Source organism: Sceloporus occidentalis, unplaced genomic scaffold (assembly GCF_023333645.1).
Source record: "Sceloporus occidentalis isolate IW3139 unplaced genomic scaffold, rSceOcc1.0.p SCAF_3, whole genome shotgun sequence".
In the NCBI taxonomy this organism is placed as follows: Eukaryota; Metazoa; Chordata; class Lepidosauria; order Squamata; family Phrynosomatidae; genus Sceloporus; species Sceloporus occidentalis.
The window spans coordinates 250,042,552-250,063,390 of NW_028316983.1; the positions used below are offsets into that span (position 1 = coordinate 250,042,552).

At 52.8% G+C, this 20,839-nt stretch overlaps 1 protein-coding gene across 1 annotated transcript; it reads right to left on the reverse strand.

Moving 5' to 3' along the window:
• Positions 1–98: 98 nt before the first annotated feature.
• On the reverse strand, positions 99–16,409 carry LOC149317809 (maestro heat-like repeat family member 5). Its single transcript, XM_089518424.1, has 10 exons — positions 16,292–16,409; positions 8,949–9,064; positions 8,597–8,730; positions 8,206–8,334; positions 5,899–6,058; positions 5,047–5,102; positions 4,472–4,579; positions 3,713–3,829; positions 258–377; positions 99–134 (listed from the first exon to the last, which is right to left on the reverse strand). The coding sequence occupies exons 1-10, from the start codon at positions 16,309–16,311 to the stop codon at positions 99–101; spliced, it is 996 nt and encodes a 331-aa protein (XP_089374550.1). The 5' UTR covers positions 16,312–16,409.
• Positions 16,410–20,839: the final 4,430 nt, after the last annotated feature.

Genomic DNA, 20,839 nt, shown 5'->3' on the forward strand with positions numbered 1-20,839 from the left:
ACCTCTAAAATATATATTATCCTCACTTTTTCACAAATACAAAATTGTACAAATTAGACCTCCAGTTTTAATGAGAAGAGAACGGCAATGGCAAGCAGCTAAGGCATGAGGAATGAAGAAGAGATCATGACTTCCTGAAAGAAGGGACTTCAGAAACAAATCAAATAAAGTGGTTGCTTTAGAGGAAGGAAGGAAGGAAGGAAGGAAGGAAGGAAGGAAGGAAGGAAGGAAGGAGGGAGGGATTTCCAGCAACGCACCTGGCTCCCGTGTGCCAACCCTTTTTCTTGCATGGAGGCATTTGCAAGGAAGCGATCCAAGCTGTCCAGAACCTCCTTCAGGTGCCGAGAGGCAGCCAGGCCCAGAGCAGAGGCGATCCCCTGGAAGGAACCAGCAAAAGGGGGACAGGTGGGGCTCAGCTCCGTTTCCCTTTGGTTGAAGGCTAAGGGGATGATGGGACCCACAGCTGTTCACCTAGGGATGGGCCAACCTTTCTCTCCAATAACAGCACCCTGAAACATCTCATCCTTGGACAGAAAACAACAGAAGCAAATCCTTTGGACAGAGAAAAGGCAGAGTTACTCAAGACCTTCTTTGCCTCAGTCTTCTCATAAAAGGCAAAGGGGCTCAACCTGAGGATAATGGAGCAGAGGACAGAACAGGGGGATTTCAGCACAGAATAAGTAAAGAGATAGTAGAGGAACACCTTGTTAATCTAAATGAATATAAGTCTCCAGGACCAGATGAACTACATCCAAGAGTATTAAAAGAGCTGGCAAATGTAATATCGCAGCCATTGGCAATAATAGTCTTTGAGGACTCCTGGAGAACGTGAGAAATCCCAGCAGATTGGAGGAGGGCAAACGTTGTCCCCATCTTCAAAAAGGGGAAGAAAGAGGATCCCAACAATTATCCTCCAGTTAGTCTGACATCAATCCCAGGAAGGATTCTGGAGCAGATCCTGTTTTTGTCCTGGAGAGAAGTGACCAGAGAGGTGTCCAGAGGGGTCTGTCCTGGGTCTAGTCTGCTACTCAACATCTTTATAAGTGTCTTGGAGGATGAAATACAAAGCACACTTGTCAAATCTGCAGATGGCACCAAACTAGGAGGAGTAGCTAATAGCCCAAGGACTTGATTCAAAATGACCTTAATAGACTGGAAAGCTGGGCAAAACAAAAGGGATTTCAGCAGGGAATAATGTGGCGTGACGCCAAAGGCTTTCACGGCCGCCATCCATAGTATTTTGTGGCTTTTTTGGGCTATGTGGTGGCCAGATAACCCAAAAAACCCACCCAAAAATATAGTTCTGTAGCATGTAGTATCTAGTCTATAGAAGGGGACAGGTTTTTCCAGGTGCAGAAAGAACAAAAACAGAAGAAGGAATCAGGCAGCAGCCGTTTGAGTGCATTCGGCTCTTTCCCTTCACAGCTGCCCTCCTTCTGGACAAAGAGAGAGCGCAGGAGCCAACGTCTCTCTGGTCCCTTGCGCTTCTGCACCAATTGGACCCTGTCACCAGAATGCTGTTCAGCTGCCAGAAAAGACTTCCTGACTGAGGATGCTCTCTCTGTCCTTCTTCAAGCCACATAAGGAAGAGTATGGACTAGGACTGAGACACTGGTACATTGTGAATTCTGCACTCTGCACATGCCCTGACAGGGACTACACTTTGGCTGAAAAAACAAAATGCGCAGATACAGGATGGGAGGCTCCTGGCTTAAGAATCATACATGTGAAAGAGATCTAGGAGTCCCAGTAGACCACAAGTTGAACATGAGCCAGCAATGTGATGCAGCAGCTTAAAAAGTAAATGCAACTGTAGTCTGCACAAATAGGGGGGAAGTCATAGTGCCACTCTGCACATGCCCTTTGTGTTGAGATATAGCAACTTCGCATGTCTATGGTAGTTTATTGCTTACTAACAACTCCCCTCCTCATTTCCTGTTTACCATGAGGACACCACATTTCCTTTGTCTTGAGTGAAGAAGCAGCAGAGATACGACTCCATTACTAAACTTGCTTGCAAACTCATCAGCATGTCTGTCTCTGGAGCTGGATGCATGCTGAGGGAACATCTTTCTGAAGATGCATGGAGACTACCTTTTCTACCACATTTTTCTTGCAACATGAAGCTAGAGCTGTGTATCTCTTCATACACATGATTTTGTAAGTAAAGTTATTTCCTTTTTCACTTTTAACCAAGTGAGTGTGTGTTTTTATTGGGGACACTGGGGGCTGGGAGGGAAAGGAGTGGAGCTAGTCAAATGTTTTCCTGCTTGCCCCATCAACATTTTTTTCCTGCTGTGTAAGCTCTGCTAGTGAGATTAAACAGTCTTGCTTACTTTCCTGAGTTTTCTAACGATTCTCAAGAAAGAACTACATTTCCCAACACTTCGCTCTGTCCTTGCCAGCCGAAGTAATAATCCTGCATCCAGTTCTGGGCACAAGATTTCAAGAAGGCTGTGGAGAGGCTGGAGCATATCCAGAGGAGGGCCACTGAAATGGTGAAGGGTCTGGAAACCACAAAGCCCTTGCTTAGCCTGGGAAGAGAAGTAGGAGCCCTGATGGGCCAATGCCTGTCCTGCAGCCGCTCACAAAGCCCAAACCAGAGGTTGCCAGTCCAATCCCAGCGAAAGGGCCCAGACGCGGCTCAGGCACGCATCCTCCAAGGTGGCTAAAACTGGGGCCCTGCTTGTTGGGGGGCATTCGCTTGCAGTGGAAAAGTGCTTAGAGGCTGCTTCGTTCCGTATGAAGTGGTATATCAGTGATGGTGAACCTTTTAGAGGCCAAGTGCCCAAACTGCAACCTAAAACCCACTTATTTATTGCAAAGTGCCATATCCCTCTGGCTTTCTAGTAACAAACTCTGGCAAACTCTGTGCTGAGGTGACGGCACATGTGCCCACAGAGAGGGCTCTGAGTGCCACCTCTGGCACGCGTGCCATAGGTTCGTCATCACTGTGGTATATAAATGAAGCTGCTATTGATGTAATAGCCATGTTTAAGAATTTGAAGAGATGTCATATTGAGGATGGAGCAGGCTCGCTTTCTGCTGCTTCAGAGACTAGGACACAATTGAGCAACGGATTCAAATGACTGTAAAAGCGAATCCACCTCAACACTAGGAAGAGGGTCCTGAGAGGAAGAGCATTCGACAGCGGATGGTGCTCTAGAGAGGCTGGGGCCCATCTGCCCCAGGGAAGAGGGCTTGGGCTGTCTGTCTCTTCATGGCAGAAGGGCTTGGACTGGGTAGCCTTTGGGGTCTCTTCAGACTCTAGGAGAGTATGGCTCTGTGATCTATCTGTCAGAGGCAAGGAGGAGAGTGCGGGGCCTCCTTGCAGATGCAGACAAAGGGACTCTGGCCCATGGAGATAGAGCCACACGACTCCTCACTGGTTCAGGTGCAAGGGGAAAACACAGCGCCTCCCCCAAGCCCACCCCACCGCTCTTAAAAGGGACAAGCGTGCTCCTGTCCTCCAAAGTCCAGAGAGAGAGACCTCCCTGTTCCCCACTTTGCCCCTTAGCCTTCCTCCCAGAGCCGGGGCTCCCTCCCTGTGGGTCGCAGAGCCCCTCTCCTCTGGGTCTCTCCGCTTGCTCATTCCAGACCCCTTTGTCCCAGAGAGCCTTTGTCCGAGGGCCCAGATGGAAGGCGAGGCTCTGGCCGCAGGGAGGAACGGCTGCACCTTCTCACCCAGTGAAGGACAGCTGCGATGACTCACCTTGGCTTCCAAAGGCCCCCTGTGAGACAAGGCCAGGATGCTGCGGAGATGCTCTTGGACCAGGTGAGAGTCATCCGTGGCACGGAGGATGAAGCCATAGTACTGGTAGAGGAAGAGCTGTGGGGAGAGCCAGAGGAAGGGCCCCTGAGGCATTGCACATGGGGACCCAAAGGCTCTTCTGGAAGCCTGCTGCCGGTTTCTGTCCAACCGGAGCTGGTCCAACATGGCAGACAACCAGCCAACTCCCCATTTCCAAGGTCCTCTGTGCCCCATGCCCCACACCAGAGACTGTGAGGAGAGGGGTAGGGTTTGGGGCAGAAATAGGGGGTTGGCATCCCGTTGTCCCAAGCATTTCCAGTCAAGGGTTCAGGGAGGGAGAGAAGACTTTCTCTGCCCATGGTGAACTGGGCCTGTGACACCAGCCAGATGGGCTTTAAAGTCCTTGTTGGCACTGCAGGCCAATACCAACAGCTGTGCAGTAGACCCCTAAAGGGCAGCTGGGCTGGAAGAGGCGCAAGTGTTGGACTAGGACTCTGGGGACCAGGGCCTGAAGCCCTGCTGGGCCACGGAAAATGGCTGACCTTGGGCAAGCCTCAGGGGCGGCAAAGGCAAACCCCTTGGAATCAATGGGGCTAGAATAGGGCCATCCCATTGGAAGCAGCCGGATGCAGTGGCTGCATGCTACAGTGGCCATGGACCTCCCTGGGGGCAAGGCACACTCTCTCAGCCTCAGAGGAAAGCTGCACTTCCGCCAATCACCTTCTCAAGGTCCCAGCTTTTGCGCTCCGGCTCCTCTTTCATTATCTCTCGGCTAACCTCTTCGAGGTAGATCTTCTCACTCACATTTGTTAGTAGCCGATACACATACTGTAAGGAAAGTCAGGATGGAGCCAGTGGGCCAACGGCAGAGATACCCAGCGGAAGGAAGGAAGGCAGGCAGGCAGGCAGGTGGCCCTCAGTCCCGGGCAAGGGAAGGACAGCCAGGCTGGATGGGGAGCAGGGGTCCTGGAGGATTCCCTGACTGGACCCCCATTTCAGGCTTTGGCAGGGTGCCCGGACCAAGTGGAGCCCCTCACCCAGAGACACAGCCCTCCGCTGGCAGGAGCAAGGCCGGGGTGCCCGAGGCAGGGGCCTGGCCCTCTTCCCACTCCTCGGCCAGGGATCGGGGCCAAGGGGCACCAGGAACCTTTGAGGAGGGCATGGGCAGAGGCAGGCCTCCTTCCCTTCTCCCCAGGAGCAGGACAAGCCAAGTGTGAGAGAGGGAGGGCGTGTGGTCTTTCTGGAGGCCACATTCTGGGCCAGGTCCTTCTCCCCAGGACCAGCCCTCTCCTTACCTCCTCCAGCTTTTGCTCCCAGATATTAATCTTTGCCACATTGCTCTCGGCAAAGGCTGCAGAGGAAGAGGAGGAGAAGTAGAGACAATGCTCAGTGGCTGCCCCATGGCTGTTATCAGGCACCTCAGTGCCAAAAAGGCCAGCCACCGGTGCAATTCTGGGCTAAATCAAGAGGAGCGCAGTACCCAGGTCAGAGGTCATAGTGGTGCCACCAGACTCTGCCTGGGTCAGGCCTCCTGTGCCCAATTCTGGACACCCAGTTCAAGAAAGACATTGACCTGATGGGATGTGTCCAGAGAGGGGTAGCCAAACTGATCAAAGCCTTGTGGGGATGTTTAGTTTGGAGAAGGGAAGCCTGAGAGGGTGAGGGCAGCCATCCTCGCCCAGCATCACTGCCCCGCTCCCTCCACCGCCAGTGCCTCCTGCAGAGGGGGCTTTGTGGATGGGGGCACTCTGGCTGCCTGCCCCCGACGTGCCCACCTAAGCCTTGGCAGGAGCGTCCGGGGTAATTAGGGAGGCAGAGGCCATGTCCTGGGAGCAACCACCAGTTTCTGGGCAGTCCAGTAGCACCCCTGAACCCAGAGTGGTGCCCACCCTCAGATCCTAACCCTTTATGACTCTTAGCCGATATGGGACAACCATCTCCCCAAATGGTCATTGGCTGTATGGCATGTTTCCACTGAGCAGCACACCCTCCATGTTCCTGACTGTGCAGCGCAGGAGGCGCACCAGGGCAGACCTCTCTCTCCCAGAGGCCCCTCAGCTGCCCAGCCTCCGTGCCCCATGGCCCTTTGCCCACCGCCATCTCACCCCAGCCATGCTCTGGAGGCCAGTGGGTGGAGGGTGCTGTACCTTTGTTTGCCAGTTTCCCCAGGATGTGGAGGATGCTGTGGTATGGGAGCAGGCGGTTCTGAAAGCTCTCCAGGAGTCTGGCCAGCACTTCTGCTGGAAAGTGATCCCAGAGGGCCACAAGGATGTTGCCTGCAGCGTCCTGGTAGGCATCCCGAAGGTCCTGTGGCGGGAGCAAAGGGGGCACCAACATTGTTTGGGGACGATCCAAGAGGCCATAGTGGTACACAACTTCCTCCCTGCCAGAGGTTCCCCTGGGACTGACTGGGCAGCCGAGGCTGCGAGGCCTTCGTCCGACCCTCTGGACTCCTGTGCAGCTGCAGCTGCTGAGCCATGCATGGGCCGAAGCCTTTTGTGCCTTGTGGACATGCCCTAGTCCCCTACAGAATCAGTGGCCCATTTTTGTCAGGTGCTCAATGCCCACATTCAGTTCCAGGTTGTGGAGGCAGAGTGTCTTGGTTCTGTTGCATAGCATTATCATTCAGCAAAAAGGTTGTGCGCACAATTAATGCACAACTCCACACATGCTCTTTTGCACTGCAATCCTCTCTGTCACAGTTTTATTTTATTTGTCACACTGTGCTGCTCACACTGAAAAGGAACCAGCCACTGCACTTATGGCATTTTGGCTGTGCGGAGCCACTGCCATTTGCCCGACAGGCTTTATGGGGCACTTACTACGCCTCTAGGCCACCAACTGCATTAGCGGAAGTTCTCTGGGGAAATGGTGATAAATGCTCGAACCAACCAATACACAAAGGTCCTGATGCGCACACCTGAAAGTAACCCAGGACAGCATATCAGCTTCCGGGTGCAATCCAAGGGGTTGGTCATTACCTTTAAAGCCTTTCATGGCGTAGGTCTGAGTTACCTGCAGGAACACCTCTCCCTACACAATCCGCCCCACACTCTCAGGACAACGGGAAAGAATCTATTAGAACATCAACTGACCTGATTTGTAATGACTTCCCAAAGAGCTTTCAGTGCGGCTGCTCCAAAATTTTGGAAGTCTCCTGGAAGAGATGCGTCTTATTGCCTCCTTGGAAGCCTTCAAGAGGGCACTTCAGACGGATTTCTTCCGGCAGCCTTCCCCCCCGACCTCCACTTTCTGATCACTGTATAATTGTATTGTATTGCGGTATGATGATGAGCTAGTTTTAATGTGATTATTTTTATTGTATTTTATTGATGTATGTATTTTATGGGTTGTAATCCCACCTCGATCCATTTGGGAGAGGCATGAAAATATAAATTATTATTATTATTATTATTATTATTATTATTATTATTAAACCAAGAGCAGGGGCCAGGAGTGTGCCGCCTGCCACAGCCATCTCCCCGGCTCTGGACCTGGACAGGAGCGCCGGACGGACGCAGCGGCAGGAAAACCCACAAGGCCACGGGGCGGCCATCCACTCCTCCAGCCGAGAGGCCAGTCCTTCTGGACAAAGGTGCTCCAGCATCATCCGACTTGGGCCGGGATGGACCTTGTGAGTCCTCCAGCCTCATCCCACTTTCTCAGCTGCTTTTACCATGTTCCAGTTTCCCTCTCCTCCTCCCCCCTGTTCTTGGCTAACTTCAGTGGCTGCAAACTGCGCTCAGATTGCAAAATTAGTTTGTGGAGGACATTTAATTCCTCAGGAGGGAGAGGAGAAGAGCAGGTGAAGCCTTGTCCTTCATGGTCAGCTCAGGCAAATGCAAACTGCTGCACCTCTCCTAGCTCTGGAGCCTCCTCTGCTGTATTCGTCTTCCAAGTTGCTTCTTGAGGTTCCCAAAATGAATAAGAACAGCTTCTTGCAAAAATAGAGGGAAAGGAGGGCCCTGCCAGCGAAGAGAGGCTTTCTTTGAGGGGGAGATCCCCTTTCAATTACAGAACCCTTCCTAAGCATCTGTTATGTCCCTAGTTAGGATCAACTTTGCAGAAAAGCATTCATGATCTTCCCTGGCTCCTTCCTCAGTTCTGATTGTTTATTTTGGGGCCTTGCACAAAGCATGTATTTTAAGGCTTAGTTTTACTGCTTTTTTTCCCTCAAGCCCCCCCCCCCCCCCCCCGGTCTTCCTTGGCTCCCCGAATCCTCTTCCTGCCATCGGGGCCAAACAGGGTCATTAGGAGCAGTATTCCATTTACATTCAATGATGCAGTCACCTTTATCTGCTGAGAAGCAACTCCCAGTGAGGGACTTAATTCAGAGGGACTTAATTCTAGGTGGCTTGAGACATTATAAGAGGAGATTGCAATGCATGCGTGTCTTTTCCCCGTGAGACATTTCCTTACTATCTGTATTCCCACTTTATCCTCTTGGTGCTTACTGTGATGCTCAGTGCGTCTTCAGCGGCCATTTTGATTGTGAGGTCAGCCGCTTCGATGTTAATGCTGCCGGCTGATGCGATGACCGCCTGGAGCACCTCATTCATCTTCAGGCGATGCTGTGGGGAGATCTGCGGGAAACGTTTGTTTGCTTATTCTTTACTTTGTTTATATGCCTCCTCTCTCCCAAAATGGGACCCCAGGAGGCCTCCAAAAACGGGCGATGCGGAAGGGACACCCGTTTGGAGCACAAAGTGCTGAGGGGGGGAGTCAGTGCCCACCAAAGAAGCCCTGCTGGACCCCTGGATGGGGCAGGACGGGGGGCACCCCAAGGACAGGGCCAGTGGAGGCCCTCTCCCCCCTTCCCTTGAGAACCGGAAAGGGCCACGGTACCTTGTGCCTGCTCTGGCGAAACCTCCATATGGACAGGAGGACCCTGGAGACGTCCGCTGTGGCCAAATGCAACAATTTGGCTTCCGCCTCCTTCATCTGTTCCTTCTCCAGGTCAGAGAGACACATCTCCAACTCTGGTCATAAGCAAGAGCAAAGCAGAGGTCAACCCTCTGGGAGTCAAGGGTCACCTTGGCTCTGACCCATGGGACGCCCCAGCCTTCAGGGCTGACCCACTCCCTTCAAGGTGGTCTGCATTGAGGTCCACGGCCAAACTCTGCGTGGCAAAGAGGGGGGGGCTTCCCTCACCCCCGACCCCAAGACTCCTCCTCCTCCTCCTCCTCCTCCTCCTCACCGGATTCATGCAGGAATGTCTCCTGAACATCTGGGCAAGGAGGGTCTGCTCCTCCCGGTTGCACCTGGATACGGTTCCTCCGCCAAGGTTTTTCTTTTTTGAAGGCTGAGCAGATCCTGGAACAAAAGTGTGAAATGAAATGGCCCTTCTGGGTCGGAAAGAACTTAGAATCATAGAATCCTAGAGTTGGAGGAGACCCCAAGAAGGGCTCTGATCCAGCCCAACCCCCTTCTGCCATGCAGGAACTCACATTCAAAGCATCACCAGTGACAGATGGCCATTCAGCCTCTGCTTAAAGACCTCCAAGGAAGGAGACCTGCATTATACTCCGAGGAAGGAGTGTATTCCACTGTCAAACAGCCCTTACTCTCAGGAAGTTCCTCCTAATGTTTGGGTGGAATCTTTTTCCTGGCGCTTGCATCCATTCCTCCATTGGGTCCTATTCTCTGGAGCAGCAGAAAACAAGCTTGCTCCCTCCTCAATATGGCATCCCTTCAAATCTTTAACCAGGGCCATCATATCACCTCTTAACCTTCTCTTCTCCAGGCTAAACTTCCAGGTGATTGACTGGAGGTTTCCTAAACCCACCAATTACTAATCCACCTAACAGTAGACTTGTCTAGCCCACATTTTGCTAGCAAGACTATCATGGGGACCTTGTCAAAGGCCTTACTGAAATCAAAGAGATAAGGTTTGTCTGGCATGACTTCTTTCTCTGAAACCCATGTTGACTCTTTGTGATGATGGCATTGCCTTCTAGATGTTCACAGACTCTCTGTTTAAGGATCTGCTCCAAGATCTTTCCTGGGATTGATGTCAGACTAACTGGATGATGATTGTTGGGATCCTCTTTCCCCCCTTTTTGAAGATGGGGACAACATTTGCCCTCCTCCATTCTGCTGGGACTTCTCCTCTTCTCCAGGAGTCCTCAAAGACTATTATTGCCAATGGCTCCGATATTACATTTGCCAGCTCTTTTAATGCCCTTGGATGTAGTTCATCTGGTCCTGGAGATTTATATTCGTTTAGATTAACAAGGTATGGAGCCCTGGTGGCGCAGGGGTTCAATGCCTGCACTGCAGCCATTCACTCGAAACCACAAGGTTGCGAGTTCAAGACCAGCAAAAGGGCCCAAGCTCGACTCAGGCTTGCATCCTTCCGAGGAGGGAGCTAAAATGAGCACCCAGACTGTTGGGGGCAAATTAGCTTACTTGCTAATTAGCTTACTTGCTGTTCACCGCTATGATCTTTGGAATAGCGGTATATAAATAAAACAAATTATTATTAATGAATTATTAGATTAACCAGGTGTCCCAGGTATTTTGAAGAGAGGTTGGATGGAATGGTGGAATCATGGAGTTGCAGGAGCTGGGCATGTCCAGCTTGCTGAACGGAAGGCTGCCATTTTAAACGCCTCAAAGTCTGCCCCGGAGCGAAGGAGGCAGGTCTGTTCCCAGGGCTTTGGCTTCCTGCAAGATCCGCACACTCAGAGGGAAAACCGAACCAAGGGTGCGGATGCTCCACGACCTGAAGAGGAACATACTAAACCATACAGAAGAAACAGAAAGGTGATGGGAGCAACACACTATAGAAGAGCTACAGAAAAGAGATGGAGGGAATTCCAAAAGAAAAGCAGCATGTGCTTTGTAAACTCTAGCAAGGCCTTTGACCGCAAAGGCTAGGGAAAGCTTAGAGAGATGGGGAACGCATCTGACCGTCCTGGAGAGGAGTCCGAAGTACTGCCAGGGCAAACCTGCCCCCTCCTTCAGCACTGGCCCAGAAATGACCTTCCCCAGAAGAAGCTCATTGTCTCTGATGAGTCTGGCCTGAAAATGCCAGCAGAGACACTCTGCAGACCTTTGTCAGCAATTGCCCATGGACCCAAAGTGAAACATGGCAATCTCAGGTGCCTCCACCAACGGCCCTTCCCTGGAGCCAAGGAACATGGACTCTCTCCACTCACTGATTTCTTGAGAATCGGAACCCAAACATGATCCTAACAGATCAGAGAACTGGGCCAAGACTAACAAAATGAATTTCAGCACAGAGAAATGTAAGGCAGTGTGCTTAGGGTGGGAAAATGAAATGCACAGATAGAGGATCACGGGAGACACTTGGCTTAAGGAGACCCTTTTACGTGTGAAAGGGGTCTGGGAGTCCATCCAAGTAGACCACAAACTGAACATGAGTCAACAGTGCAATGCGGCAACTAAAAAGGCCAATGCAATCCTAGGCTGCATCAATAGAAGTATAGTCTCCAGATCAAGGGAAGTCATAGTGCCACTCTATTCTGCTTTAGTCAGGCCTCATCTGGAATAATGCTGTGTCCAGTTCTGGGCATTACAATTCAAGAAGGATGTGGAGAAGCTGGAGCCATGTGTCAAAAGGAGGGCCACCAAAATGGTGAAAGCAAATGAAGGGCAACTGTGTGACCCCCATCCAGCCCCCCTGGAATTAGAGTCCCTCTGGCAGATGCTCCTCAGGACAGTAAAAAGGGTCGTTCCCCCCTCATTTTGGCCTGGAGGGTCTGGAGGGTCTTGCAATAATGATGGACTGCCCCTCCCATCATTCTGGTGTGGCTCTGGAGGGCCCCCAAAACAAAGACCATTGTCCCCAGCAATCAGCACAGGAGGCGGAGGACGGATGGACGGATGGACAGATGGAGAAGAAGGGGCACCAAAGGGGAGAGGGTTGCAGAGACCCCCGGACGGCCAGCCGGACGGCCCAGTTGGGGTCGAGGATGGTGGATGGCCCTGCGAGGCGGTTTCCTTTTTTATTTCTGGGACAGAGAAACATGGCTGTCTCTGATTAAAATTAAAACAGCAGAGGATATGCAGCTTAAATGGGCATTAAAGGTCCAAAACACCCGGCAGAAATAATAACCCAGTTTGAGAGCGCTTTCTCTGCCCTGGCTCAGCGCTAGGGAATCCTGGGAACTGTAGTTCTGTGAGACATCCAGCCTTCTTGGTCAGAGCGCTCTGGTGCCACAACAAACTACAATTCCCAGGATTCCCTAGAACTGGGACAGGACAGTTATTATTATTATTACTCTTTATTTATATAGCGCTGTACATTTGCACAGTGCTGTGCATAAAACAATAAATATATAAGAGTAAGCCTGCCTCTGGCGTACAATCTAAGAAATAATAGGGTAATGCATATAAAATACATAGCAATGCAGGAAATGGTTCAATAAAGCAGGTAACAAAAAGAACATCAAATAGCAAATGACAATCACGCAATGCCTGGGAAGGCTTCTCTGAACAGGATGGTCTGCAGCTCCGTTTTGAAGCTGGTTAAGGAAGTGATCAGGGCCTTGTGTCTGGCGGGAGAAGAAGGTTCCAGGAGTGAGGGGCAGCGCACGAAAAGGGGCGAATCCGGGATGGGGCAGAGGAAATCCTGGGCTGGGACAGCAGACCTTGGCTACCAGAACGGAGGGAACAACGGAGTGGGAAGGAGAGGAGAAATAAGGTCTGATAAGTCAGGAGGGGCAGCCCATGGAGGGCTTTAAACGTCGACAGCAGGAGCTTATACGTTTATGGTATAGTTTGTTGTGGCACCAGAGCTCTCTGACAAAACCACAAGTCCCAGCACTCCCTAGCATTGAGCCAGGGCAGTTAAAGCGGTCTGAAACTGGATTCTTTCTGCCGTGTGTTTTGGACCGCTGTTTGAGCTGCCATGGCTCCACGCTATGGAAACCTGGGAAGCGCAGTTTTGGGCGCTTTAGCGATGCATCTGAGGAAGGAGGCTCCGGTCTCCGAAAGCGGCTGAAAGGCCTGCCTTCCCTGCCCTTGGCTCAAGGAGGCATCTTCCAGCCTCATCGCTGCATTTATGTATATATTGCAGAAACAGAGTGCCATTTCCAAAGGGAGCCAAGTTCACTTCTGAAGGGGGCTATGGGGCACAATTGGGGGCCTGAGGGCAGCAGGGAGGAGGACTGCTCAATGGAAAAGGTGTGAGCAAGCAGCGGGTCCATGGCAGGTAAAGGCAGGCATGGGATGCGGACCTTCAGAGGCAGAAGCACCTCCGGAGGGTCATTAGAAGCATCGCCATAAGTACTTCTGGTTTACAGAGGCTTCACTGGGGATACGGCAGCGGTTAATCCAAGGAAAGGAGTTCCAGGATAAACCACTGTAAGCTACTGAATGGCTTTTAAGATCCTCCTTAGTACTGTGAAAAATAATACATGCCTCTATGGATACACCCTTTGCCTGAAATGCTTGAAAACAGATATTTAACACATAATGTATTATCAGCGATAAAATGTTCATGAAACAGTTGGGGGGGGGGTCCTTCCTATATCTTGACTCCCTTTTCAAATTACAGAGTTGATCTTAAAAGCCTTCCCTCTTTTAAAAAGGCAATTTTGAGGTATCTTTGAATCTCCTACATATTTATATTTTTGAGCAAAAATGGAGCTCAGATAGTTGAATTTATTCTGAAATATGTAAAGAAGGGGAAACTAAGATTGCATTTTGTAGCTTGCAGTTCATGCCGTACAGAGAAATAGAAGACAACAACAGAAAAGGAAGAACAAGAGATCGATTACACAAGATCCGGGAAATCCAAGGAAAGTTCAAACCAAGGACCGGGGGATATATGGCGATCAAAATAACATAATTCAAGACCAGGAAGGAATACAAAGACACAGAAGTGTGAAATAAAAGAGATGACAAAACAAAAGGCATATGTATGGGAGGCTAGCAAGGGGGAAAGAGAAGGACTGCCACCCCGCGCCCCAAAAGAGGTCTGCCTGGTTACTGCTGCTGTCCTCCCTCACCTGGAGGACCTCTGTGAGACTGGTCTGTCAGACCCAGGCGCATAGCACAGCCAAGGAGGAACGCTGCCCTGGGGAAAGGGGACATAAGGTGGGTGCCTGGCACGGGGGGCTGCCCCAGGGAGGGTTGCCAGCAAAGCGGGGAAGGGAGGGTGAGGGCCAGGACCAGCCTGTCCAGCTGGAAGAGGAGAAGTGGTTTGAGTTGCTGCCCCCCCTCCATGCCCTCCTTAAAGCACATGTTGCTGTGGCTTTTGAACAACCTTCCTGCTGTCCACAGCAACATGTGCTTTAAGGAGGAGAGCATGGAGGGGGCGTAGCCCAGGGACAAGCATCATGACACTAATGGGCAGAGGGAGAGTCAGCCCTGTTTCCCTGGAAGAAGGGGGAGCCCACAGGGGATGGTTGCTCCCAAGACCACCCCCATTTCAAACAGCCCCGACAGCCTTGGCAGCAGCCTCCCGGCCTGAAAGTGCTGCTGCTCAATGCCAGGCGGGTGGATGGAGAGGCACCACTGACCAGGGCTTTCCCCTGGAGGGCCGTGACGAACTGGCTTGCATTACGGAGACCTGGCTGCATGAAGCGAAGGGGGCGGCTAATCTCTCCCAGCTCTATCCACCTGGATCCTCTGTCCGGCAGCAGGCGAGGTCTGGAGGACGGAGTGGCCACGGTCTAGCTGGACTCCACCTCCCTGACCAGGTGCCCTGTCCCACAGACTGCTGGAGATGAATGCGTCCACAGTTAAAACTTTGCTTTTCCGTGGGTTTTCACACAGTAGATAAAGGTCCCTCCTGGACAACAGTTCCCTTCATGCCTCTGAGGCAGTCGTCTCAGGTCCAAAACACACGGCAGAAATAACCCAGTTTGAGACCGCTCTGATGCCCTGATTCAATGCTTTTGGAGCCACTTTTGGAGACTGGAGCCTCCTTCCTCAGGTGCATCGCCAAAGCCCACAAAACTACACTTGCCAGATTTCCACAGCATGGAGTACTTAAAACCTCTGTCGATGCAGCCTATAATCGCATTGGCTTTTTTAGCTGCCACATCACACTGTTGACTCATGTTTAACTATTGGTTTACTTGGACTCCTAGATCCTTTCACACGTAGAAATCTCTCGTTCAGCCAGGTGTCCCCTATAATCCCATATCTGTGCATTTCATTTTCCTGCCCTAAATGCAGTACCTTACATTTCTCCGTATTGAAGTTCATTCTGTTAGCCTTGGCCCAGCTTTCAAGTCTATTCAGGTCGTTTTGAATTTTGATCCTGTCCTCTGGAGTATCAGCTACTCCTCTTAATTTGGTGTCATCTGCAAATTTGATAAGCATGCCCTCTATTATTTCATCCAAGTCATTGATAAAGATGTTGAATAGCACTGTGCCCAGGACAGAGCCCCACTGGACGCCCCTCTGGTCACTTCTCTCCAAGAGCATCCTTTGGGTTCAGCTGGTCAATCAATTACCAATCCACCTAAACAGCTGCCTTGTCTAGCCCACATTTTACCAGCTCCTCTGCAGGAATGTCATGGGGGCCTTGCAGAAGGCCTTACTGAAATCAAGACACGCTTGGTGAATGCCACATATAACGAAGAATCATATGAAGACAAACCCCAAATTTTGGGAAGTGAAGTGGAAGTGGCACTCAGAGAAACTGACAAGAACAAATCACCAGGAGCAGGCAATATCCTCACTGAACTGCTCCAGGCCACACAAACAGAATCACATCCAGCGCTAACCAAAATACAGTCCGTCCTCGCCTTACGCAGGGGATCCGTTCCGGATCCCTCCATGTAAGGCGAATTCCGCCTATGCTCGAGCCCCATTGGAAACAATGGGGCTTGTGTGTGGCGGGGCGCAACGGGCGCACATGCCCATTCAATTGAATGGGACGCGCCGCCCCTTCCGCCCCGCGCGCACGCCGCGGCTTCAGCGCATATGCTCAAGGCCGCGTATGGTGCGCCCGCACTGTATGCCAACAGATATGGAAAACAAAACAGTGGCCAAAGATTGGAAACGGTCCATATAAACCCCATCTGCGCAGATGACCCAAAAGACGGCAGCAGTTATAAAACCACAGCCTTAATGTCAAAAGTATGTCCCAAAGTCTTCAGCAGAGAATGCAGTGGTCTATGGAGAGAGAGAGAGAGCAGGGGTTGAGGAAAGGAAGAGGCACCGGGGACCAGGTTCAAATCCCAGGGCGGCTGATGGGGCCGGCCAAAGGATTCCTCAAGGGAACCGGCAGGCGCTTTATAGGCCTTTGCCTGCATAGCTGAGGAAAAGCTTAAAGAAATGGGGCTGGGTGGGTTTTTTGGGCTCTGTGAATGCCATGTTCTAGAAGGGTTTCTTCCTGACGTTTGCCAGCATTGTCTGAAGATGCCAAAGCCACAGATGCTGCTTGCAAACCGTCAGGAAGAAACTCTCCTAGAACATGGCATTCACAGAGCCCCCCCCCCCCCCCCCCCGAAAAACCCACCAAAAACTATGGATGCCAGCCACAAAAGCCTTCGACTTCACCTTAAAGAAATGGCTGTCCTGGAGGGGAGTCCGAACTACGGCCAGAGCAGGAATTACCTTCCGCAGAAGAAGTCCATTGTCTATGGCAGGTCAATATGGGGTTGGCCTGGCCTGGCAAATGAATGGCAGCTGACCTCTCGGGCCTTTCTGGACCAATGCCCACCTGCCTCCCATGGAGACAAGGCCAGGCGTGACAACACAATCATGGCCCACGACCTCACAATCGTGGCTGGCCTCTAGCAATGCACTGGCCACCGCAGTGCGCTCTGGGCCCAGGAAGGAGGGACTAGGAGCAAGTGCCAAAAGGCCTGGAGGAAGCCTTGGTCCAAGGACTGTGTCTTGATGGCAGAGTGCTCTTGGAAGACTGGTCCAGAGGGGCCTGCCCAGACCTTCCCCTGAGGCTTATGGCCCGCAGGGTTGTTATGTGCCTCCTTCGGGAGAAAAGCCTGCCTGATCTTGTGGGGTCCTCTCGACTCGGAAGGCACTGATCCCGAGGAAGGGATCAACAAGCTCAAAGCCCTGGAAGCCAAGGCAAGGGCCAGACCGAAAACAAAAGCGATGAGCCTTCATCCCTTTATTGCTCTATTGGGAAGAACATTTGCAAACTCTACAGCCTGGACCATTACTGATTATGCAAATCTACTCCGTTAGCGCATTTCACGCAACTGTAAAGTTTATGTTGTTAGGGAAGGGCCAGGCAGTCCAGTCACTTTCTTCTTCTGCTCTGCAGGAATACAGAGGGTCCTAGAGGAGGAAGGGGCCCCTGAAGGCAAAGGCAGCCCAGTCCCTTTCTTCTTCTGCCCTGAAGGAATACAGAGGGTCCTAGAGGAGGAAGGGGCCCCTGAAGGCAAAGGCAGCCCAGTCCCTTTCTTCTTCTGCCCTGAAGGAATACAGAGGGTCCTAGAGGAGGAAGGGGCCCTGAAGGCAAAGGCAGCCCAGTCCCTTTCTTCTTCTGCCCTGAAGGAATACAGAGGGTCCTAGAGGAGGAAAGGGCCCCTGAAGGCATAGGCAGCCCAGTCCCTTTCTTCTTCTGCCCTGAAGGAATACAGAGGGTCCTAGAGGAGGAAGAGGCCCTGAAGGCATAGGCAGCCCAGTCCCTTTCGTCTTCTGCCCTGAAGGAATGCAGAGGGTCCTAGAGGAGGAAGGGGCCCTGAAGGGAAAGGCAGCCCAGTCCCTTTCTTCTTCTGCCCTGAAGGAATGCAGAGGGTCCTAGAGGAGGATGGGGCCCCTGAAGGCAAAGGCAGCCCGGTCCCTTTCTTCTTCTGCCCTGAAGGAATACAGAGGGTCCTAGAGGAGGAAGGGGCCCCTGAAGGCAAAGGCAGCCCAGTCCCTTTCTTCTTCTGCCCTGAAGGAATACAGAGGGTCCTAGAGGAGGAAGGGGCCCCTGAAGGCAAAGGCAGCCCAGTCCCTTTCTTCTTCTGCCCTGAAGGAATACAGAGGGTCATAGAGGAGGAAGGGGCCCCTGAAGGCAAAGGCAGCCCAGTCCCTTTCTTCTTCTGCCCTGAAGGAATGCAGAGGGTCCTAGAGGAGGAAGGGGCCCTGAAGGGAAAGGCAGCCCAGTCCCTTTCTTCTTCTGCCCTGAAGGAATGCAGAGGGTCCTAGAGGAGGAAGGGGCCCTGAAGGGAAAGGCAGCCCAGTCCCTTTCTTCTTCTGCCCTGAAGGAATACAGAGGGTCCTAGAGGAGGAAGGGGCCCTGAAGGCAAAGGCAGCCCAGTCCCTTCCTTCTTCCGCCCTGAAGGAATCCAGAGGGTCCTAGAGGAGGAAAGGGCCCCTGAAGGCATAGGCAGCCCAGTCCCTTTCTTCTTCTGCCCTGAAGGAATACAGAGGGTCCTAGAGGAGGAAGAGGCCCTGAAGGCAAAGGCAGCCCAGTCCCTTTCTTCTTCTGCCCTGAAGGAATGCAGAGGGTCCTAGAGGAGGAAGGGGCCCCTGAAGGCAAAGGCAGCCCAGTCCCTTTCTTCTTCCGCCCTGAAGGAATACAGAGGGTCCTAGAGGAGGAAGGGGCCCCTGAAGGCAAAGGCAGCCCAGTCCCTTTCTTCTTCTGCCCTGAAGGAATGCAGAGGGTCCTAGAGGAGGAAGGGCCCCCTGAAGGCAAAGGCAGCCCAGTCCCTTTCTTCTTCTGCCCTGAAGGAATACAGAGGGTCCTCGAGGAGGAAGGGGCCCCTGAAGGCAAAGGCAGCCCAGTCCCTTTCTTCTTCTGCCCTGAAGGAATACAGAGGGTCCTCGAGGAGGAAGGGGCCCCTGAAGGCAAAGGCAGCCCAGTCCCTTTCTTCTTCTGCCCTGAAGGAATGCAGAGGGTCCTAGAGGAGGAAGGGGCCCTGAAGGGAAAGGCAGCCCAGTCCCTTTCTTCTTCTGCCCTGAAGGAATACAGAGGGTCCTCGAGGAGGAAGGGCCCCTGAAGGCAAAGGCAGCCCAGTCCCTTTCTTCTTCTGCCCTGAAGGAATACAGAGGGTCCTCGAGGAGGAAGGGGCCCTGAAGGCAAAGGCAGCCCAGTCCCTTTCTTCTTCTGCCCTGAAGGAATGCAGAGGGTCCTAGAGGAGGAAGGGGCCCCTGGAGGCAAAGGCAGCCCAGTCCCTTTCTTCTTCTGCCCTGAAGGAATACAGAGGGTCATAGAGGAGGAAGGGGCCCCTGGAGGCAAAGGCAGCCCAGTCCCTTTCTTCTTCTGCCCTGAAGGAATACAGAGGGTCCTAGAGGAGGAAGGGGCCCCTGAAGGCAAAGGCAGCCCAGTCCCTTTCTTCTTCTGCCCTGAAGGAATGCAGAGGGTCATAGAGGAGGAAGGGGCCCCTGGAGGCAAAGGCAGCCCAGTCCCTTTCTTCTTCTGCCCTGAAGGAATACAGAGGGTCCTCGAGGAGGAAGGGGCCCCTGAAGGCAAAGGCAGCCCAGTCCCTTTCTTCTTCTGCCCTGAAGGAATACAGAGGGTCCTTGAGGAGGAAGGGGCCCCTGAAGGCAAAGGCAGCCCAGTCCCTTTCTTCTCTGCCCTGAAGGAATACAGAGGGTCCTCGAGGAGGAAGGGGCCCCTGAAGGCAAAGGCAGCCCAGTCCCTTTCTTCTTCTGCCCTGAAGGAATACAGAGGGTCCTCGAGGAGGAAGGGGCCCCTGAAGGCAAAGGCAGCCCAGTCCCTTTCTTCTTCTGCCCTGAAGGAATGCAGAGGGTCCTAGAGGAGGAAGGGGCCCTGAAGGGAAAGGCAGCCCAGTCCCTTTCTTCTTCTGCCCTGAAGGAATACAGAGGGTCCTAGAGGAGGAAGAGGCCCTGAAGGCATAGGCAGCCCAGTCCCTTTCGTCTTCTGCCCTGAAGGAATGCAGAGGGTCCTAGAGGAGGAAGGGGCCCTGAAGGGAAAGGCAGCCCAGTCCCTTTCTTCTTCTGCCCTGAAGGAATGCAGAGGGTCCTAGAGGAGGATGGGGCCCCTGAAGGCAAAGGCAGCCCGGTCCCTTTCTTCTTCTGCCCTGAAGGAATACAGAGGGTCCTAGAGGAGGAAGGGGCCCCTGAAGGCAAAGGCAGCCCAGTCCCTTTCTTCTTCTGCCCTGAAGGAATACAGAGGGTCCTAGAGGAGGAAGGGGCCCCTGAAGGCAAAGGCAGCCCAGTCCCTTTCTTCTTCTGCCCTGAAGGAATACAGAGGGTCATAGAGGAGGAAGGGGCCCCTGAAGGCAAAGGCAGCCCAGTCCCTTTCTTCTTCTGCCCTGAAGGAATGCAGAGGGTCCTAGAGGAGGAAGGGGCCCTGAAGGGAAAGGCAGCCCAGTCCCTTTCTTCTTCTGCCCTGAAGGAATGCAGAGGGTCCTAGAGGAGGAAGGGGCCCTGAAGGGAAAGGCAGCCCAGTCCCTTTCTTCTTCTGCCCTGAAGGAATACAGAGGGTCCTAGAGGAGGAAGGGGCCCTGAAGGCAAAGGCAGCCCAGTCCCTTCCTTCTTCCGCCCTGAAGGAATACAGAGGGTCCTAGAGGAGGAAAGGGCCCCTGAAGGCATAGGCAGCCCAGTCCCTTTCTTCTTCTGCCCTGAAGGAATACAGAGGGTCCTAGAGGAGGAAGAGGCCCTGAAGGCAAAGGCAGCCCAGTCCCTTTCTTCTTCTGCCCTGAAGGAATGCAGAGGGTCCTAGAGGAGGAAGGGGCCCCTGAAGGCAAAGGCAGCCCAGTCCCTTTCTTCTTCCGCCCTGAAGGAATACAGAGGGTCCTAGAGGAGGAAGGGGCCCCTGAAGGCAAAGGCAGCCCAGTCCCTTTCTTCTTCTGCCCTGAAGGAATGCAGAGGGTCCTAGAGGAGGAAGGGCCCCCTGAAGGCAAAGGCAGCCCAGTCCCTTTCTTCTTCTGCCCTGAAGGAATACAGAGGGTCCTCGAGGAGGAAGGGGCCCCTGAAGGCAAAGGCAGCCCAGTCCCTTTCTTCTTCTGCCCTGAAGGAATACAGAGGGTCCTCGAGGAGGAAGGGGCCCCTGAAGGCAAAGGCAGCCCAGTCCCTTTCTTCTTCTGCCCTGAAGGAATGCAGAGGGTCCTAGAGGAGGAAGGGGCCCTGAAGGGAAAGGCAGCCCAGTCCCTTTCTTCTTCTGCCCTGAAGGAATACAGAGGGTCCTCGAGGAGGAAGGGCCCCTGAAGGCAAAGGCAGCCCAGTCCCTTTCTTCTTCTGCCC

Bases quoted from the DNA above. Each gene is read 5' to 3' on its own strand.
- LOC149317809 (XM_089518424.1), bottom strand. From the start codon at position 16,311: ATGGACTTCTTCTGCGGAAG. The intron at 3,830-4,471 runs GTGATTGGCGGA...CTCTCCCCACAG, and splicing joins AAAGCTGGGACCTTGAGAAG to CTCTTCCTCTACCAGTACTA. The intron at 135-257 runs GTGCGTTGCTGG...CCCTTCTTTCAG, and splicing joins GGTTGGCACACGGGAGCCAG to GAAGTCATGATCTCTTCTTC.